Source organism: Cajanus cajan, chromosome 9 (assembly GCF_000230855.2).
Source record: "Cajanus cajan strain Asha chromosome 9, NIPB_CcT2T_4, whole genome shotgun sequence".
In the NCBI taxonomy this organism is placed as follows: domain Eukaryota; kingdom Viridiplantae; phylum Streptophyta; class Magnoliopsida; order Fabales; family Fabaceae; genus Cajanus; species Cajanus cajan.
This window is the reverse complement of record NC_138525.1, coordinates 4,139,261-4,160,213: the sequence shown is the minus strand read 5'-3', so window position 1 is coordinate 4,160,213 and position 20,953 is coordinate 4,139,261. Positions and strand designations below refer to the sequence as shown.

General features: G+C 30.7%; 3 protein-coding genes across 8 annotated transcripts in view; 1 reads left to right on the top strand and 2 right to left on the bottom strand.

Annotated features, from left to right (window-relative positions):
• Positions 1–2,666: 2,666 nt before the first annotated feature.
• LOC109791288 (uncharacterized) lies at positions 2,667–6,344 on the bottom strand. 2 transcript variants are annotated; one of them, XM_083063399.1, is made up of 3 exons: positions 6,179–6,344; positions 5,945–6,067; positions 2,667–4,742 (listed from the first exon to the last, which is right to left on the bottom strand). In XM_083063399.1, the coding sequence occupies exon 3, from the start codon at positions 4,720–4,722 to the stop codon at positions 2,773–2,775; it is 1,950 nt and encodes a 649-aa protein (XP_082919525.1). In that variant the 5' UTR covers positions 4,723–4,742; positions 5,945–6,067; positions 6,179–6,344; the 3' UTR covers positions 2,667–2,772. The 2 variants fall into 2 exon arrangements, with proteins under 2 accessions (XP_082919525.1, XP_020206152.2); XM_020350563.3 differs by lacking the exon at positions 5,945–6,067 and having other exon boundaries at positions 6,179–6,343.
• A 7,942-nt stretch (positions 6,345–14,286) lies between these two features.
• LOC109791290 (uncharacterized) lies at positions 14,287–18,080 on the top strand. Its single transcript, XM_020350566.3, has 6 exons — positions 14,287–14,522; positions 15,980–16,052; positions 16,153–16,246; positions 16,598–16,714; positions 16,790–16,847; positions 17,262–18,080. The coding sequence occupies exons 1-6, from the start codon at positions 14,490–14,492 to the stop codon at positions 17,724–17,726; spliced, it is 840 nt and encodes a 279-aa protein (XP_020206155.1). The 5' UTR covers positions 14,287–14,489; the 3' UTR covers positions 17,727–18,080.
• Positions 18,081–18,765: 685 nt separating this feature from the next.
• Positions 18,766–20,953, bottom strand: part of LOC109791286 (uncharacterized) — a 9,030-nt gene continuing 6,842 nt past the window's right edge. For 3 of the 5 annotated variants that reach the window (XM_029269833.2, XM_020350558.3, XM_020350557.3), the window contains exons 4-6: positions 20,762–20,896; positions 19,562–19,980; positions 18,766–19,440 (exon numbers count right to left, since the gene is read on the bottom strand). In XM_029269833.2, coding sequence (XP_029125666.1) covers positions 18,868–19,440; positions 19,562–19,980; positions 20,762–20,896 — 1,127 coding nt within the window. In that variant the 3' untranslated portion in view covers positions 18,766–18,867. The remainder of the gene's footprint in view (positions 19,441–19,561; positions 19,981–20,761; positions 20,897–20,953) is intronic. The other 2 variants (XM_020350560.3, XM_020350561.3) reach the window with 2 other exon arrangements.

Genomic DNA, 20,953 nt, shown 5'->3' with positions numbered 1-20,953 from the left:
TGGTATTTTTTGTATCTTGATGTCGCATTTCTGGGGTATTTTTGTCCCCAAAACTCAGTTTTTTTTTTCCAGGTGTGAAATAACAAAGAAAATAGTAAGGTATTGGACAAATTATAGTTTTTTTTTACGAATTTATTGATAAATTAAACTGATGAGTAGCCAGGTAAATGATAAATTTTCCGCCCATTACACATGCCAAAAAGTTGGATCATTATTAATTGTTTTAAAATCACTGCTATTTTCTAATTTTCCTATTGATATTTTGGGAACGAAGGTTGAACTGAAGAATGAAATGATAAAAGACAAAAAAATAAAATAATATATATATATATATACTCAAGTTGTTTATTTTCATGTTAATTCCAAATGAATTCACATAAGATCATAATATAACCAATAAGTTGTTAGTCACTAAAAATTTAAGTTCTTTAATCATTTATAAAGTTCATAAATATTTTGTTCCAATAATACAAATAAAAAAAGTGACACTACTCTTTGTTATTCCATTATTTTGCTCTCTTATCTAATAACTTGAATAACTTGACACTTTCACTTTCTTAATATTTTTGCTCTCTTTTCTTTTTGGATGAAATTTTACACATTACTTTCGCAAGTAGTAGTATAATTGGAAGCCAACACCCACCATAAAGAAAAAACAAAATATCTTGTCAAATTGATTTGTGTCTTTCTTTCTTTATTGTTATTGATCTTCATTTTGGGTTGTGATTGTGTGTTTGATCTCTAATCAAAATGACAGCTAGTAGGCTTACTAACACTAGTTAATAGTTATTGCATTCATATTGGGGTAGAATTTCAGACCAAAAACCAAATGATTTTGACAGAGAAATGATGCAAATGAATGGAACTAAAAGTAGGTAGTGACAGAAAGCTTTTAATCCCACTTGTTAATGCTTACAAGATATGGTAAAAGTGAATTATTCAATCAAGCGCAGCAAAGCAGTTTGAACTTTAAAAGGTCTAAAGGAACAAAATGAATACAATGTACAAGACCCTTCTCCTCACTTAACTTTGCATGGTAAAATATAGTTGAATAATAACTGAACACAAACAAAAAAGGTGAAAGAAAACAGCTTTGTGATTTGTGACATTTTCAAAGTGCCGAAAGATCTCAATTAATTAAGAAATAACTACATATCCTGAATATGCAAGTAGCAGTAGTAGAGTTATCCTCCTTAGGAATGTCCAAGGCTCTAAAAACTATTTCAGGGTCCAACAATGAGTTTAAGTGGTGGAACTAAAGCCAGTGTTTATGGCAGATGAATGCGTTGGCCTGTTATGAGATTCAGCACTGAAAATCAAAACAAAGAAGCAACGAAGCTATCAATCAAATAGTTGTATATGTGCAAAGCTTCATGCCAACAAATGAGAGTCTTGTGCCTGTGAAATCTGAATACTTTGGATTAGGGAAATCATTTCATAATTAGAAAATACAAAGAAGTAGAATGATGCCAATTCCTAGCCTTCCAAATGTGAAACATACAAACAGGTTTAAGTCACAGTATATCATACATTGATTCTATCAGATTTGAGTATTCGCTTTTAATCGAAAGATTAGAAATTAAATGAAAAATCTTAGTCTGCATGACAATGATGATTATTAACATGAATACTCAACTAATTGCGGATGATAAAAAGCCTGGATCTTGAGTCACTCCAGGAATTGCAAGGATTTCAGCACCCACCTGTGATTTTTCTTTGCATTTGAGGGATATGATGATGGCAACAAGTAATGCTTGAATGAATAAAAATAAACAAAATCAAGAGCGAAAAAAGGGCAAAATAAGACCGAAAATCGAACATCCGAACATGATTACATATTCCTTTAATAAAGTATTTTGAGTTCAAAAATGTGAATAAAAAGAAAACATTGTCCATAACATACCGACAGACAAATCTATATCCATATCGTTCTACGCACTCGAATCGTACCAAAGAACATTGCGAACCACAGTTATGGTCCATCACGTTGTTCGTCATGCATAAAATAATAAACATTGAAAATGTTTAAATGATCCTTCTCGATTGAATGAATATGTTTCCATTGAAATCTGTTAAAATTGTAATACAGTTAGTGCAAGAGAAATCTCGCCCATTGATTTTACCCGAAAAATCGTGCCATGGTGGACAATGGAACACCTAAACAAGCACTAGAGCAATTGTCACCTATGATTAGACTTGAACACCGCAGCTACCAATATGGTTGCACTATTTGATTAGCCTGAAACGGTACCCACTTTAAAAATTAGTTGCCCATTTCTTAATTCTTACCCATTATTTATTACTCAAAAACTCTTTAATTTCTCCCTAAATTGTAGACTAACCGCTGATATGTTGTTCGTTAACGAGTTAGACCCATATATGTTAATATAAATATAACCGCGGCAGCCACAACACCAGTCACAGAAAACTATTAAACCATTTTAGTCATCGACTTTTACATCACATGTCAGCTAATCAATGGCCCTGTATAGTTTGTGTTTTCTGTGATATTTTTGGTGTCGTGGCATTAATTACTCTAAATTAGTCCGAGCTTGTTTAGAGCATGGGGTCAGAGGTGGATGTGTAGCGTGTTTGAATATGTATTTTGCATGTGAGCGCAAAAACATGCAAAGTATTCTTAGAAGCTTGTTTTTCCCACTGAAAGCTTACCACCAACAATCATAAACTGTAGAATCATAAGAACCAACATCAAAGCACACATATTTTTGGGTCTTTCTTTAATTTTATTCATTCAACTTTCTCCCTCTCATTTTACAGAGAAGGAGAAGAAACAAACTGTCTGGGTAAACTAAAAAGATCTTTCCCTTCAAATGGAGAACTCCACTCCCGAGAACCAGTAGATGTTTCAGCAGAAGCTACTCCACCATCTTGCAATCCAGGCATGGGAATAGTGCTCCTATTTAAGGGCACTGATCTCATTGATGATTGAGCAGCAACTCCAGAAGCATTTGAGTCATACATCTGAGCATTATTCTTAGAAAATGGTGAAAGTCCTAGCCATAAACCATTTGACCTTGGTGAAGCTAAACTTTTATCCAAGGACCAGTCTATGTTAGTATAATCAAACTGGATTGACCCACCAGTGCTCCAGTCTACTGGAGAAGATGCCCCTGATGGGCCTGCTGATCCTAGTCCAGAAAAGAGCCCTAGAGAAGTAGCAGCAGCAAGCGTTGGAGTTGCACCTGTTCTATTCCAAATGCCATTATTCCCTCTGCAGGTTGCTTGGTGATCTACTGAATTACTACTACCACCAACAAACTGTTGTTGAGGTTGATACTGAAGTTGGTGATACATTTGATTAGAACTGAGATAGTCTGGAGTGAGGCTTCTAGTGCTAGGAGCATGAGATAAAAAGCCATTAGATCTCACAGCCTCAAGACTGTTAGTTGGATACCAACCAGCAGCTATTCCGGGAGGTGATGAGCTCATGCTTGTGGCTGGAACTTGCTTTACATTTACAGTTTGGGGCCGCTGCATCATGACTAATGGTTCCCTGGCTACTCCAGGTTGAAGGTTCTTATAATCACCTCCAACAGACATATATCGTGCTTCAGACTTAGCAGGTGGGGGTGACATTTGCAACGGTGAAGCCAATGAATAAGAAACAGATGGATTAGATCCAGCATTTGGCCACCTTTTATCAGCTTGTACGGTAGCTTGTTGAGCCTTTGCCCATTCAGACTTGGGGATTCTCTTTAGAGGTTGCATATTTCTATTACTGGATTCTGAAGATACTCCAATTGTCATTGCAGCCTTTGTATAGTTAAAATCCTTGTCATCTTTTTTCGGTTGTGGTGAAGGGACAGGTTTTGTTTGTGACCTCGAGCTCTGACTTGCAACTCCTGACTGTTTAACATTGTTAACAATAGGAGGATCACCAATTTCCTCTGGCTTTGGTGGAGCAGATGGTGGATCAAGTTTCATCTCTCTCAAGGTCTCTGCAGCCTTATCAAGATTGCCTTCACAGTTAACAATCACTCTTTCAACCTCCTGTTTCGAGCAATCATACCTGTGTACCATGTCTGCAATCCGAGCAAGCTCATCTGATATGTCAATTTTCAAATTGCCCCTACCTAGGTTTGTATCCTTGTGACCATCTGCTTCTTCACCACCTTCAAACAGCCATGCTACTGATTCCTCCACCCTACCTTCATTCAATATCAGTGCCATTGTAGCCCGTTCCTGAGAAAATCCCATTGCCACAAGCTGTTGAGAAAGTGCCTCAAGTTTCCTTGACATGAGATAACCACTGCACCGCTCATGCAATTCCTGTGCTCTCCTTTCCTTCTGCCGTTGATGCTTTTTCTCATTCTTCTGGCGGATTTTCTCTCGCTTGTCATTATCAGCTCCTGGTACTGATTCCGGTCGAACAGGAACACTAGAACTTTTCTCTTTATGTTCTTCGGACTCACCAGACCAACTGCCATTGTTAGAAACAGAATCATACTCAACACCAGCAACCACTGAGTTGACAGGATGGTCATCTGTCTCATCTATGTTCCGAAAACGACCATTAGAATTTATTGGTGAGGTAGGCGTTGGTAACACATCTAGAGTATGGAATGTTCCTGACAATGGGTTATATGCACTGGCTGGAACACCGGCTACTGCATTACTAGAACCTGTAGGCTTTGCAGAAGCTTTTTGAGCTTCCTTGCCAGCCTTTCTGTCTTTAGACTTGGATCGGGATGCAGGAGACATATCGTTAGAAGGCAGTGGCCCTGTAACATTTGAAGAAAAAAAGTTACATCACATTGTTTTTCAATTGGCTGCTTAATCAATACAATATTAAATGAATCAACAAAGACAAATAAAACCTATTGGTAAATATTTTCTGTTCATTCAACAAAAAATATAATAAATCTGTTCACATAAGGATCATCATATGTGTAAGGATACTTTGGCAAACAACTGAACAAGCAACCAATCACAAATTTGGGGAAACTTGCGATAAAGCCAATGTGAATGAAGACTAAATTCTATTTGCTAGTTTAAAGTACAACACCCTACTGTGGGGGGGGGGGGGACAAATGAACAAAGGCAAAAAGAAAGTGAACTAGTCAAAACAAAAAGTACAAGTTTAAATAATTACACAAAATTAAATGGTTTATATTTCCCCTTAACAAAGTTTCAAGCAAAATCTTTGAGGAAAATAAGAAAAGGGAAGGAAAGGATTCCCTGCCCTTGCAATTTAATATATTTTAAGAAAGAGAATTAATCACACAGGAACTTCTTTTATGAATGGATGATATTTAACTTCATCCATGTGTGCAGCTATAAAAATTTATACAACTACAAATAACCTATCAGACACCAAAAAACTACTCCGTCTCTATAAACACAAGGGCATGGCACAGCCACCAGAATTGAGAAAGCATCAGTTGAATTAGCTAGAAGGATGCACAACACTAGTTATTAGTTTTTCACACACAACTATTGAAAATACAAGAACAGTGTGCAAGCGTCACATAGCCCAATATCATTTTTTTCACAAAAGTTCAGCCATTCAGTCACGCCCAAACTTTCAAATAATCAACTTTAAGACAACACCACCATTCCATGTCCTCCCACACATTAAACATAAGAAAAGAAACGATCTTCTAAGGATAGACACACTCGCCAAAGCTCCTAGACTAACTGAACCAAAAAACCTAACATTCTTCCAAAAGGCCAATTCGACACTCCCAAATTTTCACAAGATCATCCCACCCCTTCCAAAAATTCAAATTCTTGGAACCAACCATGCCACCAGAATTCCCCATAACACTAATATCCCCATCCAGAATTCCGGCAAAAACAAACATGTAGCGAATGGGCACTCAATACAAAAAAAAAACCTACAATCACACACACCCAATTCAAAATTAGCAAAACAAGACACAATCAAGGTCAAACGAAACAAGAATCAGCACGAGTCTCACGCTATTCCCATCTCAAGGATCCAAACAGAGCCGCAATTCCCAAATCCCGCGAAAGGAAGAAATGCGGAATTCGAAATATACTGTTACCCACGATTGCACAAAAACGCGAATCCAAAACGCGGTTTCTGGGTCCCGACACAAAAAAACAACGAAGGAGGCGAGAGAAGATCGTAACTGGTGCGGTTTGAGATTGAAATAGCGAAGAGCGAAAAAGTGGAATAAGAAAAAGAAGGAACCTGGGGTTTGGGTTGATGCTGACGGTGGAAGGATCGCTGGTGAACGGTGGAATCGTTAGAGAGAGAGAAGGAAGACAGAGAAAGATAGATAGGTTTTTCGAGGCTCAAACTGAATTTGGCAGAATTAGGGTTTTGAAGAAACAGAGATCTGAAAATGATAAAAACAACCAAATAGTTTTAAAAATATATATATAATTATAAAAAGAGAAAAAAAGGAAACAAAAATATGTTCCATTTCCCAAGCCTCTCTCATCATACATTAAATTAATTGCATTCTTGTCAGTTGTCACCCCTTCTTATTACTTTAATTTAAGACTTTTTTGCATGTTCTTTTGTTCAGATTAATTTGTATTCTTTTTTACCATAACACTGTTATTAATTATAGATCTTTGTAGTTGACATCATTTTTTAAATAAATTTTTATGAAAGCAAATAAAAATATCAAACATAAGACCGTTTACCGAGAAAAATATTTATTTTATATATGTTCTCAAATAGAAATTAGTCACTTTTTAAAATTTTATTTAATATTTTAATTTCAAAAATATTCTTAAAACAATAAATATAAGTACTATATATAATATATTAATTAAAATATTTTTAAAATAATAGAATGTAACTTTCAATTTTTAAATATCTTTGTTTTTTTTTTCGGTGTAAAAAAAAATCCTTATCTATTATGATAAAAAAAAGTTAAATATATTTTTAAATTTTTTTTATAGTTTTACTTACTTTGTTTTAATTTTATATTTATTTTTAAAAATATTTTCAGTCTTTATAGTTTAGGATATATTTTTTGTTTTTTATAAATTTTTATCTTTTTAATTTCTATCATTAATTTTTTTATAATATTATTTCTTTGGTATTGACATGATAACGATATTAATTAAATTTTATATATTTAATATTTAATTTATTTTATTAGAATTATTTTAAATTAGACATTTCAACATGTCTTTTTTTTACCTTCATTTACTACAGTTATTGTTAAGACATTTTTTATCTCTCACAAAATTAAAGATTTTTATTACATTAATACAAAACAAATAACGTTATAAAAAAAATTAACAATAAAAACTAAAATATAAAAAAAAATTATAAGTATAAGAACTAAAAGAATATATTTTAAATTATAAAGATCCAAAAAATTGTAAAAATAAATATTAAGACTAAAAATGTTTATTTTAAATTGTACGAATTAAAAAGTAAAGTAAGTAAAACTATAAGAGTTAAAAAAGTATTTTAATCTAAAAAAATTATATATTAATTTCTATATATAATACATGTTACACAAAAATATTTTTAGAGATTTTTTTTAATGAAATTATTTTTAAAAATTATTTTAACTTTATAAAAATGCTAATTTTATATAAACTCATAAAAATTAAATAAATTTAATTAAGTCAATAAAATTAGGTTTTTCGATTTATATATAAGTGAACAGAAAGTAACTATTGTTGTACACATACTAATTCTCGATTTTTTTTAAACCAACGATATTTTAAAAAGTTTATTAGGAATTAGGAACTATTTTATTTTTTAGATATTACAATCCATTCAGTGTATGTTTATATTTCAGTTCAGAGAATTCAAAAGAAAAATATTCTTAATTAAATCGGGAAAAAATATTCTTATTTTGTTTCGTTAATTAAATTTTAGAATTGTGTTTTTATCCACTTTTTTTCAGTAGTTATTCTTTTATACATTCGGACTTGAAGATGAAGTTTCCTATTACATGATCTTTTGTGTCAGCAAAAATAACTAGAAAGAAAAAAAATAATTAAACAAACAAGTTTATATTGGTTTGTCTCGCAACATGATGAGACTACGTCGACTTGGTAATAACAGCCAAGAGTTCCACTATATTACAGTTTTACTATAGCAAGTGTTTAGAGTAAGACTACAATTAGTGTGTAACTTTTTTCTTTCTTTCTTTTTTTCCTTAGCTTTTGTGGTCATACCTTTATTAAAAACGAGACCCCTCCCATGATTCTAGGTTGAACATTAGTATATGTTTTTGTACCTCTTTGCCTAAAACTTGCTTTGCATGGACATTAATCTTATAATCATTTTTTTTGTGAAAATTTAGATAAAGACAAGATACAACTCCATAGAGTTAAACATTAAATTTTTTTAGGATTTCTAGTAAAATTATAAATCGTTTATTTTATTCTTAATTAGGGGTAACAAAGAATCAAACCAATTCAAAAATAGCTCAAAACACAATTCATGAATCAAATGAATTGAACTTGAGTTAAAGATTGAGTTTAGTAAATAAATGAGTTGAATTTAAATTGTGTATAATTTTGTTTATTTAGTTTATTTAGTTTATGAATTGACTTAAAATATAAATATATAATTTATATAATTAATTTTTTATTTAATATTAGCTTATTAAAATTTGAAAAAACTTTTAAAATTTAGTTATAAGTTAATAATAAATAAATAAAAGTTAATACTTTAGAATTTAATGGTTATAGATTAGATTTTCTATTATTTTATACAGTGTAAGGTAGTTTTAATTTATACAAACTTTAATTGTAACCATCTTTCTTTAGATGTGAAATTTTACAAAATTAATAGAATAAATTATGTTTTATCTTTTAAAAAAATAAACAATCATTTTATCTTTACTAAATTATATTTTTTGTCTTTTATCTTACTTTTTTAGATTTATTTTGGTTATTTATCTTTTATATTTGAAATAATTTGCCTCTTTAAAACAATGATTATTTTCAATTTTATGACATGATTTTGAAATAATTTATCATTGATTCAAAATTTGAAACTTGTAGCATTAAATATACCTGCATGAAAATTATGAAATGTGTAACAATGTGAGTTTTAATGTTTTAAATTATTGATTATGTGTTAGTGTTGTTATTTTATAACTCAGAGGATAGGAGCCTAGACAGTTAAGTTGTCGTTGAGTCAGTTTTAGTTAGAGTTAGTTAGAATAAGGATATATAAAAATAAAATAAAGTTTAAGACGTGAGTCTCATAAATTTATATTTTAAGAAAAAAGGTAAAGAAAAGTTAAAGAAAAAGTATTTACAACTCAATAAAACCCCTTTTTAATTCCTCATTCATAGATCCATCTTCTACTCCTCCTACAACTGAATAAGCGAGTTAATCGTTGATTTAAAGCTTGCGGAGTCAAGAATCTCAAGTCTTAGGGTCATGCTAAATATTTTTCTTCTCTACTCTTCAGTCTGGATTGACTAGAGATAAGGGAAGCTAGTGATTCGTTGATTCTTGCTTGAAGTTGATGTTCTTTGTTGAGTTCTTATTTTGATTTTTGTTTTTAGATTGAAATTTTAAAGGAGAGAATGATTTTGTTGAGTTATGGTTTTGGTTGAGTTTTGAGGGAAATTTGGTGATTCTTAAGTGGATGCATGTTGTAATTGATGATGGAATTGTGCTTTTCATGTTGCTTAGATGTGTTATACTTTGTTGCTTAGATGTGTTATACTAGAGATAAGGGAAGCTAGTGATTCGTTGATTCTTGCTTGAAATTGATGTTCTTTGTTGAGTTCTTATTTTGATTTTTGTTTTTAGATTGAAATTTTAAAGGAGAGAATGATTTTGTTGAGTTATGGTTTTGGTTGAGTTTTGAGGGAAATTTGGTGATTATTGTTTAAGAGTGGATGCATGTTGTAATTGATGATGGAATTGTGCTTTTCATGTTGCTTAGATGTGTTATACTTTGTTGCATGTGATTTTGGATTGAGTTTCAAGTAGATTGGGTAATAATTCACTTTCTTTATAAAGTAAAAACTAATAGCACGTCGGATGCACCTTCAAGGTGTTGAGCGTGACTTAAACCAATGGGTTTTATCATACTTAGGCTAGGTGTAGGATTGGTGGCACTAGGCGTGAGGAGAGAGAATCATCTCAGTTTGAAATCAAGTTGGGCATGGATCAAGTCGAGGCTCTCTACCTGATTGGTGTTAGGTGCGGGTTTTGCCATACCAGGTGCAAAAGAATGGGAGACTTTTTTGCCTTACCCGCATTAGGTGTGAGTAGTTTTGTGCCAAATGTAGGGGAGAAGGAAGTCCCTTGCCTCAATGTTGTCAGGTATTAGGTGTCTAAAGGATGACGTTGAGCGCAAGTTATGTGATTTTAAAAGTGATGTTTAAGAACTTTTTATGATTGATAAATGATAATTAAGAACTTTTATTTTTTTTTCATCATGTTTATAACATATTTGGTTTGAACTTCAATCACATTCAATAATTTTCTTTAAAGTGAATCTTATGAAACAAGTTTCAAGTCTTAAGTAAAAAATGGACTTAAAAGGACTAATTTGATCTAAATTTAATAGATAAATGACTAAAATAAACATTTTAAAAGATAAATGATCAAAATGAATCTAAAAAAATAAAAAGTACAAAAAGTACAATTTAATCTTTTATCTAAAATTTATTATTAAATTAAAAAATTGAAATGCATAAAATTTTAAAAAAATCGAGTCTTGATTCATATAATTTAAGCTAACAAACTCAATTGAGTTGTTAGCGAGCTTGGACCAAGTCAAATTCAAGTTAAAAAAAAAAAGTTCATATCAAACTTAAATCAAGTTACGAGTTGAATAAAATGTTATAATCAAATCAAGTTAAATCGAATTCGACTCCTTCTCAATTCTATAATAAATTAAAATTTGTATGAAAAAATATAAATTATAAAAATAATCAAATTTAATCCTAAGTTTTAAGATTTACTATAAATGAATCGATTAAACCAATTGTGTCATATTTGGGAGAACTTATAACTCCAATTCACGCGAAAACAACGTAGCTCAACACTGAGAAATAATTTCCTATAATTCATCCGTAACTCTCGTTGAGAATCAAAGATTAAAATCATGAAACTAATTAATGCCTATGGTAACATATTTTCAAGAATAAATATTTAGGGCATATGTTCAACAAAGAAATAAAACAAAAATTTGCCCTAACCTTGACTTAGACCAATTACTCAATGATATACTTTGATTGGAGCATAGACATTCTTTGAACATCAAAAGTTAAAAAGATGAGTAAATTACTCAAAGTAAAATCTTTTTACCGTGTTTATAAATGTTTAAATTATACTTTTTTATCTCTTACTTTAAACTGGATTTTTAATATAAAAAATTATGTAGTATTTAATTAAGATAATGATGATTATTTTAAAAATACTATAAAATGTGGTGATATTTATTTAGGATAATAATGATTTTTTTAAGAGTATGTGAAAATTTAGTAATATTTAATTAATATATTTTTTTCATTCACAAATAAGTCTATTAATATTAAAAAAATTTAAATATTTCAATAAATTATTTTGAATGATAAATTTTGTGAAACTTATTATTATTATTATTTACATACAATTCATTTGTCTAATAATCTTACTAAAAATTTTAAGGATTCATGCAACTTTTTTTTTTCTTTTCTATTTTTTTTTTCTATCTTCAATCTTTTCTTCTACCTCTCTCTTTCCTATTTCATCTTCTCATTTTTATTTATGTTTCTCTTTCTCTCTCTTTGTGTTATTATTTAACTAATTTTAAAAAAATAATTAGAGATATAAATTCTTTATGTTTTATTTTTTTACTTGATATAAAATTTTAATTTTAAAAAAAATTAATAAAAATAATATTGAGATAAAAAATATTATTCTATTTATAATAATATTCTTTTATAAAAAATCGTTAAAACAACTTATTAATTGAATCTATAGTAATATGTTAATAAATATAAACAGATAAATATTGCTAAAATAATAAATATAGCAGTGTAAAAATGAGAATTTTTTACAAATATTATTTTTTTCAAAAAAAAATTACCCAATTAACAACTGTGCAGGTTTATTTACCAAGTTAGAACCATTCACTGTTCAAGCTCAGAATTCGGTTTCCGGGGAACCGAATTCTGAGCATCAAAGTGTATTTTTATTTTGTTTTTCAACTCAGAATTCGGTTCCCGGGGAACCGAATTCTGAGTTGGTTTTATATATATATTTTTTTCGTGTTTGCAGGGAAACTTGGGCAGATGTTGGAAGCGGAACGGCCCGTTCCGAAATCAGAACGGGCCGTTCTGCTTAAAGGCACAGAGTGACATTTCTTAACGCTGGAACGGCCCGTTCTTGGCCCGTTTCACTTTCGGAACGAGCCAAGAACGGGCCGTTCCAGCGTTAAGAAATATCACTCTGTGCCTTTAAGCAGAACGACCCGTTCTGCTTTCGGAACGGGCCGTTCCACTTCCAACATCTGCCCACGCTTCCCTGCAAACACGAAACAAAAAAAAAAAATATAAAACCAACTCAGAATTCGGTTCCCGGGGAACCGAATTCTGAGTTAAATAAACAAAAAAAAAATACACTTTGATGCTCAGAATTCGGTTCCCCGGGAACCGAATTCTGAGCTTGAACAGTGAATGGTTCTAACTTGGTAAATAAACCTGCACAGTTGTTAATTGGGAACCGAATTCTGAGCATGAACAGTGAATGGTTCTAACTTGGTAAATAAACCTGCACAGTTGTTAATTGGGTAATTTTTAAAATAAAAAAATAATATTTAGGTAAAAAAATTCTAAAAATGAAGGAGTGTGATAAATAACGTAGGCAAGCACTAACATTAATGAGTTTTAAATAAAGGAAGGTTGTTGGAAGGAAATAGATATAAAATTATATAAATTTTTTCTATTTTAATGCTGCATTTTTAATGTAATTTCATTAGAGTTTGTATTTAATAACAATAACATTATCATGATACATTCTACAACAGTAGAAAAGTTATTAATTTAAATTATTAAAATCATATAATAAATATTATTAACATGAATAATTTAATTTTTTTATTAAATGTAATTAGATCCGTTAAATTTCTTTAGATTCTATTATTATTGTAAAGACTCCATCGATGACTATAAAGAATAAAAGTCAATTAGATCTATTTTTGATGCATGGTTAGTGAATCGAATTAGTCTTTTGTCAATTTTAGGATATTACAATCATGTCTATGAAGAAAAAAATAATTAATGTTTGAGTTAATATTTTTTTTGGATGAATGTATTTGAGTTATTATGAATTTATTTATTAACAGTAAATTTCTAATGAAAAAAGTTACCATAATATATAATTAATTTTTCTTTAAGATTTAATTGATTAATTCAAACAAAACACATACTCATTACAAAATTCTTTATTCCTATAATTAAATATAATGATATATTTTCACGAATTCTAAAATTAGTGTAATTTAAACAAAATAATAATCAATCACTATATATTAAATATATTAACATCTATCTTATACAAAAGTATTTTTAGAAAAAAAATTTTAGGAGAGAATTTTTAATTTTTTTATTATCTAATTTTAATTTTATTTATTATAATTATTTACAAATTTAATTTTATTTCTTTCTAAAAAAATTATCAATAAATAAAAATAATATTATGTTACAATATAAATTATTTATCATAATTCTAAAATACAATTTATATGTTTAAAAATATATTTATATAAATTTTAAATATAATTTATATATTTAAATATAATATTTATTTATATATATAATTTTTTTTATAAATTTTTATTAAATATAATAAATATTTAACTTGTGTATTTATCGATATTAAAAAACCATTTTTTATAATATATAAATATATATAAATATAATAGATCAGTTTTTATGTGTCTTTTGAGATTGTTTATAATTGAACATGGTGAAAAAAAAAAACTTTACAATGTTAATGTTTTGATAAAGATGGAAAATATTACTTACAATTCAAATATAAGTTTATTAAACTATTTTTATTTTATATATATATCTATAACTATTATAAAGGAGATATAGGAGATGTAACCGCTTTTTGATTTCCATTTTTTAATGGACTATTATACTCCCAAATATAATTTTTTTTTAAATAATTATACACAATTTTCTAATATTTTATTAATGAATAACTATTAGAGGCTCTCTAGTTGAAAACATAATAGTAGTATATTTTGTAATATTAGTTAAAAAAAAATGTAAAGAATAAAAGTGAGTATTATGGTTGTTGATTATAATGGAAAATAGAGATTTGAAGTAATGTTAAGAGGGAGATGCATAGAAAGAAAGGAGCGGTGAATATGAAAGGTTTGGTGTGAACCATAGGAGGCTCCTAAATTAAGGGGCACACACATTCCAAACACAACAAAACTTCATTTTTATTTCTTTCCCACGTTGTTTCTTCGTCTTCTTCAACGTTTATTTTGTTTTCTTCCTCTTTATAAAAACAAGCCTCACCTTTCTCCTTCTTCTCCAACCCTTTTCTTCACAACATGAGGAAGAAGCTCGATACTCGTTTCCCTGCTGTAAGTTCTTATTTTTTCCCTTTCTTTTTCATTTCTGAGTTATTTATGTTTGGCCAAAAAAAAAATCAAATTTTGTTGTGTTTTCGATGTTTCTGGCTCACGTGGGAGAGATGGGTTTCTCTTGGCTTTGGAATTTTTGTTAGTTATGTTTTGACGTGCAAACGTGATTTGTATTAACACTTCGAGGCTTTGGGATTGTTGACTTTGTTAATGGATTGGTTGTTAAAGTTAATGTTTGTTTGAAGAACTATGCCCATAGAACGTTATTTTGGATGAGATAAGTTATTTATTTGAAAGAGAAAGAGGAACGGGGAGCCCATGTTGGATTTTGATGTAGTGCAACATTTTTAGGCAAAGAAAAAAAGGAACGCTGTGAAGTTGTGAATTGTGATTAGTGCACATTTGAAATCTTCTTGTTAGTATTATGACTGTGTTAACTTGGAGGTATAATTTCATTTTTGGTTTTATGTCTACTTAATTTGGTAATAGTTATGTCCTTGTTAAGCATTCACATGCTTTAATTCGGCTGGGGAACATCAATTACTGATTTTGGGATATAAAACATTATCTGTGTTTTGGTGTGAAGGGGGGATATATTCCCCTTCTAACCTTTTTTTTTTCTTTTCTAAATATCGTATTTTATATGTATTTTATTTTTTTAAAATTCCCTGAATTTGGTCCCCCTCAAATGATGGTATTTTTTTAGGTATAGGTTTGTCACTACCTGTCCTGTAGCTATATTAGAAATGATACTTTAGGATAGATGTAACGCTAAGCAAATTCCTTTGTAAGCCACAGTGTGCAAAATTATTTCTAATTCTGGATGTTATTCTTTGACCTTCTGAGAAGGGATATTATTCCTTTGTTAAAACCACTGCTTTCAAGTATTTCCATACCTATAATTCTGGAGGATTGTTTATTCCATGCTACTCTCGCTGTACATATCACACATGCTCAAACAGAGTACAATATCATATTATTCATCACCAACAACAAAATTATTTTCCTTCTAGGTGGGGTGGAGTATATTGATCAAACAACGCCACAATGTCCTATTATAAATCATTTCCATAGATTAATCATATAAATGTATAGTTTTTTCTTTTTTGGTCTCTCTCTAACTATGGCACTGCTCTCTATATGTTGTACTTTCTTTATTCAGATTCTATAGCTTTTTTCCACACATACGTAAACCTTGTTCATGTGGGAAATATGCACAGGGGTCTTCTGTGGCCTTCCTTGTATTCTTACACTAGTCTTGACCCCATTGTACATATCTTTGATTGCTCGAATATAGGCAGGCAATATACCTTTATTATCTCTTTCTTCATTCCTTGAAGTGGAATTTCCTTAATTGCACGATTTGCATCAAACAAAAAAGCTTTTCTATCTTCCATGATTTAATTTTAGTCATTTTAGTAATGATTGTGTAATCTAATTGAATTGATTATTGACAGGCTAGGATTAAGAAAATCATGCAAGCTGATGAGGATGTAGGGAAAATTGCAATGGCTGTTCCTCTTCTAGTTTGTAAGTAGTTTTTCTTGCATATGATTCTTATTTTTTGTGCTTTTGGGAGTTTGTAATGAATTACCTCTGCTTTATGATGATTTGTGTATATGTATTGCAGCTAAAGCATTAGAGCTATTTTTGCAAGATTTGTGTGATCGAACATACGAGATAACTTTGAGGAGGGGGGCAAAAACTATGAATGCTTTTCATTTGTAAGTGAAATACCTTTTAATTTCTATTGGCTTGAATTTGTCTCTATGTCAAGGCTGTAGGTGGTTAGTTATGAGCCAGCAGTTTTTCTTTTTTTTTTTAGGGGAAAGGGGTTGGTTTACCACTATGGTACTCATAAGTTATAATAACATTAAATTCTGCAAAATTAGATTTCTCTATTCTGACTTCTATAGTATTTATCACATGCACAAACATGATTAGCATGTGAATGACATGTGCAGAAGAAAATGTTGGGATGGTCATGCTTTTGGAACATCTGCTGTTTGTTCTAGTGTTTACCTTCTCTTTCTGGTTTCTAAGAGGTAGAGTTACATGCATCCTTGCCTTTACAGAAAACAGTGCGTGCAGACTTTTAATGTCTTTGATTTTCTGAAAGATATTGTCAGCAAGGTTCCTGATTTAGGTGGTTCTGTTGCAACTGGTGATGACCATACTGTCACTAAGAGGAGGTCTGTGCTCTGGTTATTACTCTTTTTACTTGGAACAAATTTTCTGTATGCTGAGTTTTGTTTATTTTATATTAGGAAAGTTGCTGAAGATGATGATAATGATAGTGATGAGGAGTCCAAGAGAAATAAGAAGGTAATATATGATAATATATCGTTCGTATTTAATTACTTAACCAGGAGTTGCCTTAAATTTTCTTGTGTTATTAAACCTATTGCTGTGTAATTATCTATTGTTTATGAGCACTACAAACCTTTTGCTTGTTACAAAAGAATTTAACTTCAGTCATATGGCAAGTTCACCTGTGGTCTGTGAATGCAAGTGCCTTTAATAGTCTGTAATGCTATCCCATATACAAAGAACCAAAACTAATATGGTTTTCTGAAACTTTTGGTGAAAATGTTTTGTAATTGAGCAAACTATAGAATCAGCACTAGCACCTAACGTGGAATTCTAGCTAATAGACGTGGCATTCTAAAGAGCCTTGATTTCTGTTTGGTGTGTTAAATATTTTCTAAATAATGAAATGTTTTTTCATGAGTTGCGCAGCCAGAGGCTGGCCATAGCAGTGGCAGAGGAAGGGGCAGGGGCAGAGGTAGGGGTCGTGGCCGTGGAGTTAGAACAGTAGATCAAGAGACGAGTCCACGTGCCAAGTCTGAAGATGATTCTAATGTATTGAAGCAAAATGAAAAGCACACTCAGAGCAATGAAAGCATGGAAAATGTGTCAGACCCTGAAGATGTTAAGCAGACTTCTCTAGATAGCAAACCGGCCAAAGTGTCCATTCGAAATTTTGACTTAAATATGAACCCGGATGAGAATACGGATTCATCAGCCTCACCAACACCTGTAGCAACTAGTTCATCTGCAAAATCAATGTCAGAAGAGAAGCATGATGAATACCCTGGATGGTCCTGGTCTGATATGGAAAAAATGTCCATTGATCCCACGCAACTAGCCAACATAAATAGAAGGATCGATGAAGACGAAGAAGATTATGATGAAGAAATGTAGATGAGCCTGTGTTGGCATAATTACGACATCTCATTAGAAAGTTCGTATGGAGAATTAGTGTAGATTTTTTAGGAGCAGTAGGTGTTAGACAGATACTTAGTTGTTAGGAAGATTAGGAGGGAATAGTATCATTGAATACTCTCCTTACGACCTTTGTTTTAGGCTAAAAGTGGAGATATAGATTGTTCCATTTATAAATAGCCACCGTATTGTAATTTCAGAAATTTCAATCTTAGGTAGGTTTTGCTTATGGTAGGCACAACATTCAGGTTCTAGATGTGCTACGGCGCAAAATTTAACGAGGATGCTTCCCTTGTTCAAGTATTTTCTTTATCATGCTTTTTGTTCATTCAATCACACTCGTGCAAAGTTTTAAATTTGTAGTTATCCAGAACTTTTTGCACCATCTTAGATGAGAAATGAAATGAAGAGGAACAAATAGGAAAGAAAAAGTGAAAAATACGTATTATTTGAATAAATAGAAATTAAAAAGAAAGAAATGTGATTTTTTTTAGATGAGAGAAAAATATAGTAGAAATGAGCGAATTATGAAATATTATGTTAAAAGCAACCGAACTCTTCCACTATTTTTAACGATGAAATTATCATTTATATTATAAAGAATTAAAAGAGCATTAACTATTTGTCCCCCACTTCAGTTCACATCTCTTGGAGTGAGAAATGGTATTGGTAAATTATAATTTGATTTCTCCTTTCACCTTGATGCTCCCACTTGGGTCAGGGTTACAAACTAGAGTTGCAAGACTCAATGAATCGACGCCCATGTCAGGGGCTTTTAAAGAACGATTTCTATGTGAATCTAGTCGACGTGGAACTTATTGCTTGCATGAGATGGAACATAAGAGTGTTCTGGTAATAGTTTGTTTGAATCTACTCCGGCAATTATTACTGAAGAGATTGTGTAATTGAAATTGGAATGTGGTGTGTTCCAACTTCCAATAGTTTACTTGATGTTCACAAGTAAATGATCTTATTCTTATGACCATGATAGAAGAAGTTAGTGAAAGCTGCCACCTAATAAGTCACAATGAGATAGAAGTACATTAATCTCAAATTCAAACACCAAGATTATTTCTCAAACATCCTTCTATGAATTAAGAGACAGAAAATGAGAAAGTCTTTAAGATTTACTAACCAATGCCAAAAGATAATATCTAGACCACAAGAAATCATCAAAAAGCCTAAATTGAAACAGAAGAAAGAGTAGTATTGGGAAGAACCCCATTGGAACCACAGCATATGCAACCCACTTGGATGTGTGAGCAAATATCAGAAAGGAGGCTGCAACAAAAGCTATAACCATAGCGGTAACGGAGATTAGAAGTAACATAACCCCGAGAAGCAAGCTAGGATGCAGTGATATGAAAAATTGGCTCTCTGCAAATCTTGATGAAGTGAAATTGGACAAGAATGAGAGTATAGACGCAGAAGAAGTGAATAATGCGACTGCATTTGTCAAGATGAAGACAATAAACCACACATTGGTCTTATCACCTGGAACAGTCAGAGCAGCAGCAAATGCTACTGTAGCAACAAGTGTTGCCACAAGCATGCTAGAGTTCGCTATTTCTTTGGCTGCTCCTTTTATTTCTTCAGATAACAACTTATGTTTATCATAAAATACATCATATGGTGTCTTGCCCTTCTTGTTTTTCATTCTCCTTAGTTCAAGAGGAACACTCTTCTCCACTTCCTATAAACAATCAAGAGGACATGTTAATTGTGATAGATAATAGATTAATGACTTGAACCATTAAAAAAGTATAGGTGAAGGATAAAAAATAATAGTTGAATAAGGATAAGCAAAATGAAACCTTGAACCATGCGAGCTCCCTACGCATTTGAATGTTTGCTCTGAAATCTAAGGATGCTTCATTTTGGCGAGGATGTGCAGCTAAGTGTAGAATGTTGTTACCTGTATTGTCGGGTGCTTGCAGTATAAGTTTCACAGTTCCCATCTTAAGTATATAGGAAAAAATACTTCTTTGTCGACATAAAACAGCGAAGTGCAGTACGTTGCGTCCATCAATGTTTTTTATGGTGAGTAGTTCACGGTTCATGTAAAGAAGCCATTTCACAACCTCAACATTACCTGATTCTACTGCATCAAACAATACTATTGAAGGTCGAGTTATCAACTCCAAAATCTTCTTGTGTTTCAACTGTCTAACTTGATTCCATATCATTTCAAGCAATTGCATGCCCTTTCCTTTATTGTCATCCTCTTTCATGTCTAGTTACAAGCATAGATACTTGATTGGTCATAGAGAATACTCACAAATGTTTTTATGAGAATAAAATAGATATATTTATTATGAGAATGAGGTTACAACATTGATACGAAATATACTTGTAAAATTTTGCATTAATTTAATTCAGTTAGAAGATAAGTAAAATCTATTTAATGATCAAATTTGGACACCATTTTATCAATTTGACTTTGAATTCAATATATTAACTACTTATATTCATCTTTTTAGTTATAAACCTGTATTATATATATATATATATATATATATATATATATATATATATATAAAATATGTCTCATAGAATTTTTTTTTTCTCCATAAATTAAAATTAATTTGTAGATGATAAAAATTATTTTTTACGATGTTAATATGATATAATTTCTATAATTAGTTTAATTGTATAAATTAATTTTAATTTATTTTTTATTTCTTATTTTATAAATATTTTCTTATTTTTTTATTTAAAGTCTAAATATAAGTTCCATAAAAAGAACTCAGGTCTGACATTTCTTTATTTAAATTGTGCATAAGCATCCATTGAGTTCATTGAAGGAATATGAAAATTATATGAGACGAAAAAATTAATCAACCATTACGATGGGGAATTAAAATAATTCTTGATTTAAATTTTGTTAGATAATTTTAATTCTTATCCATAATTAAATAGATGGAAAAATTAGTTGAATAATCAAAATTAAAAATTTAAGAGAGAGAGAGAGAAAGAAAAAAAATAAACGAAAATTACAGCTTTAAAGAACTAACACGTTAATTCTTCCGGAGGTTTTCGTGCTAGCATATGCAAAGCTGTTTGTTTCTCTTGATTCTCTTGATTCTCTTGATCATCTTTTGCAGCAGCCAAATCAGATGGATACGCTTTAAATAAAGTCATTGCAACATCTGTTATATGCACAAATTAAATTGTGATTCAAGTTTGGTAGATTATTGCATATATGT

Excerpts from the sequence above, each read along its gene's own strand:
- LOC109791288 (XM_083063399.1), bottom strand. The coding sequence starts at position 4,722 with ATGTCTCCTGCATCCCGATCCAAGTCTAAAGACAGAAAGGCTGGCAAG.
- LOC109791290 (XM_020350566.3), top strand. The coding sequence starts at position 14,490 with ATGAGGAAGAAGCTCGATACTCGTTTCCCTGCT. Across the intron at positions 14,523-15,979 it reads TCGATACTCGTTTCCCTGCT|GCTAGGATTAAGAAAATCAT; the intron begins GTAAGTTCTTAT and ends GATTATTGACAG. Across the intron at positions 16,247-16,597 it reads ACTATGAATGCTTTTCATTT|AAAACAGTGCGTGCAGACTT; the intron begins GTAAGTGAAATA and ends TTGCCTTTACAG.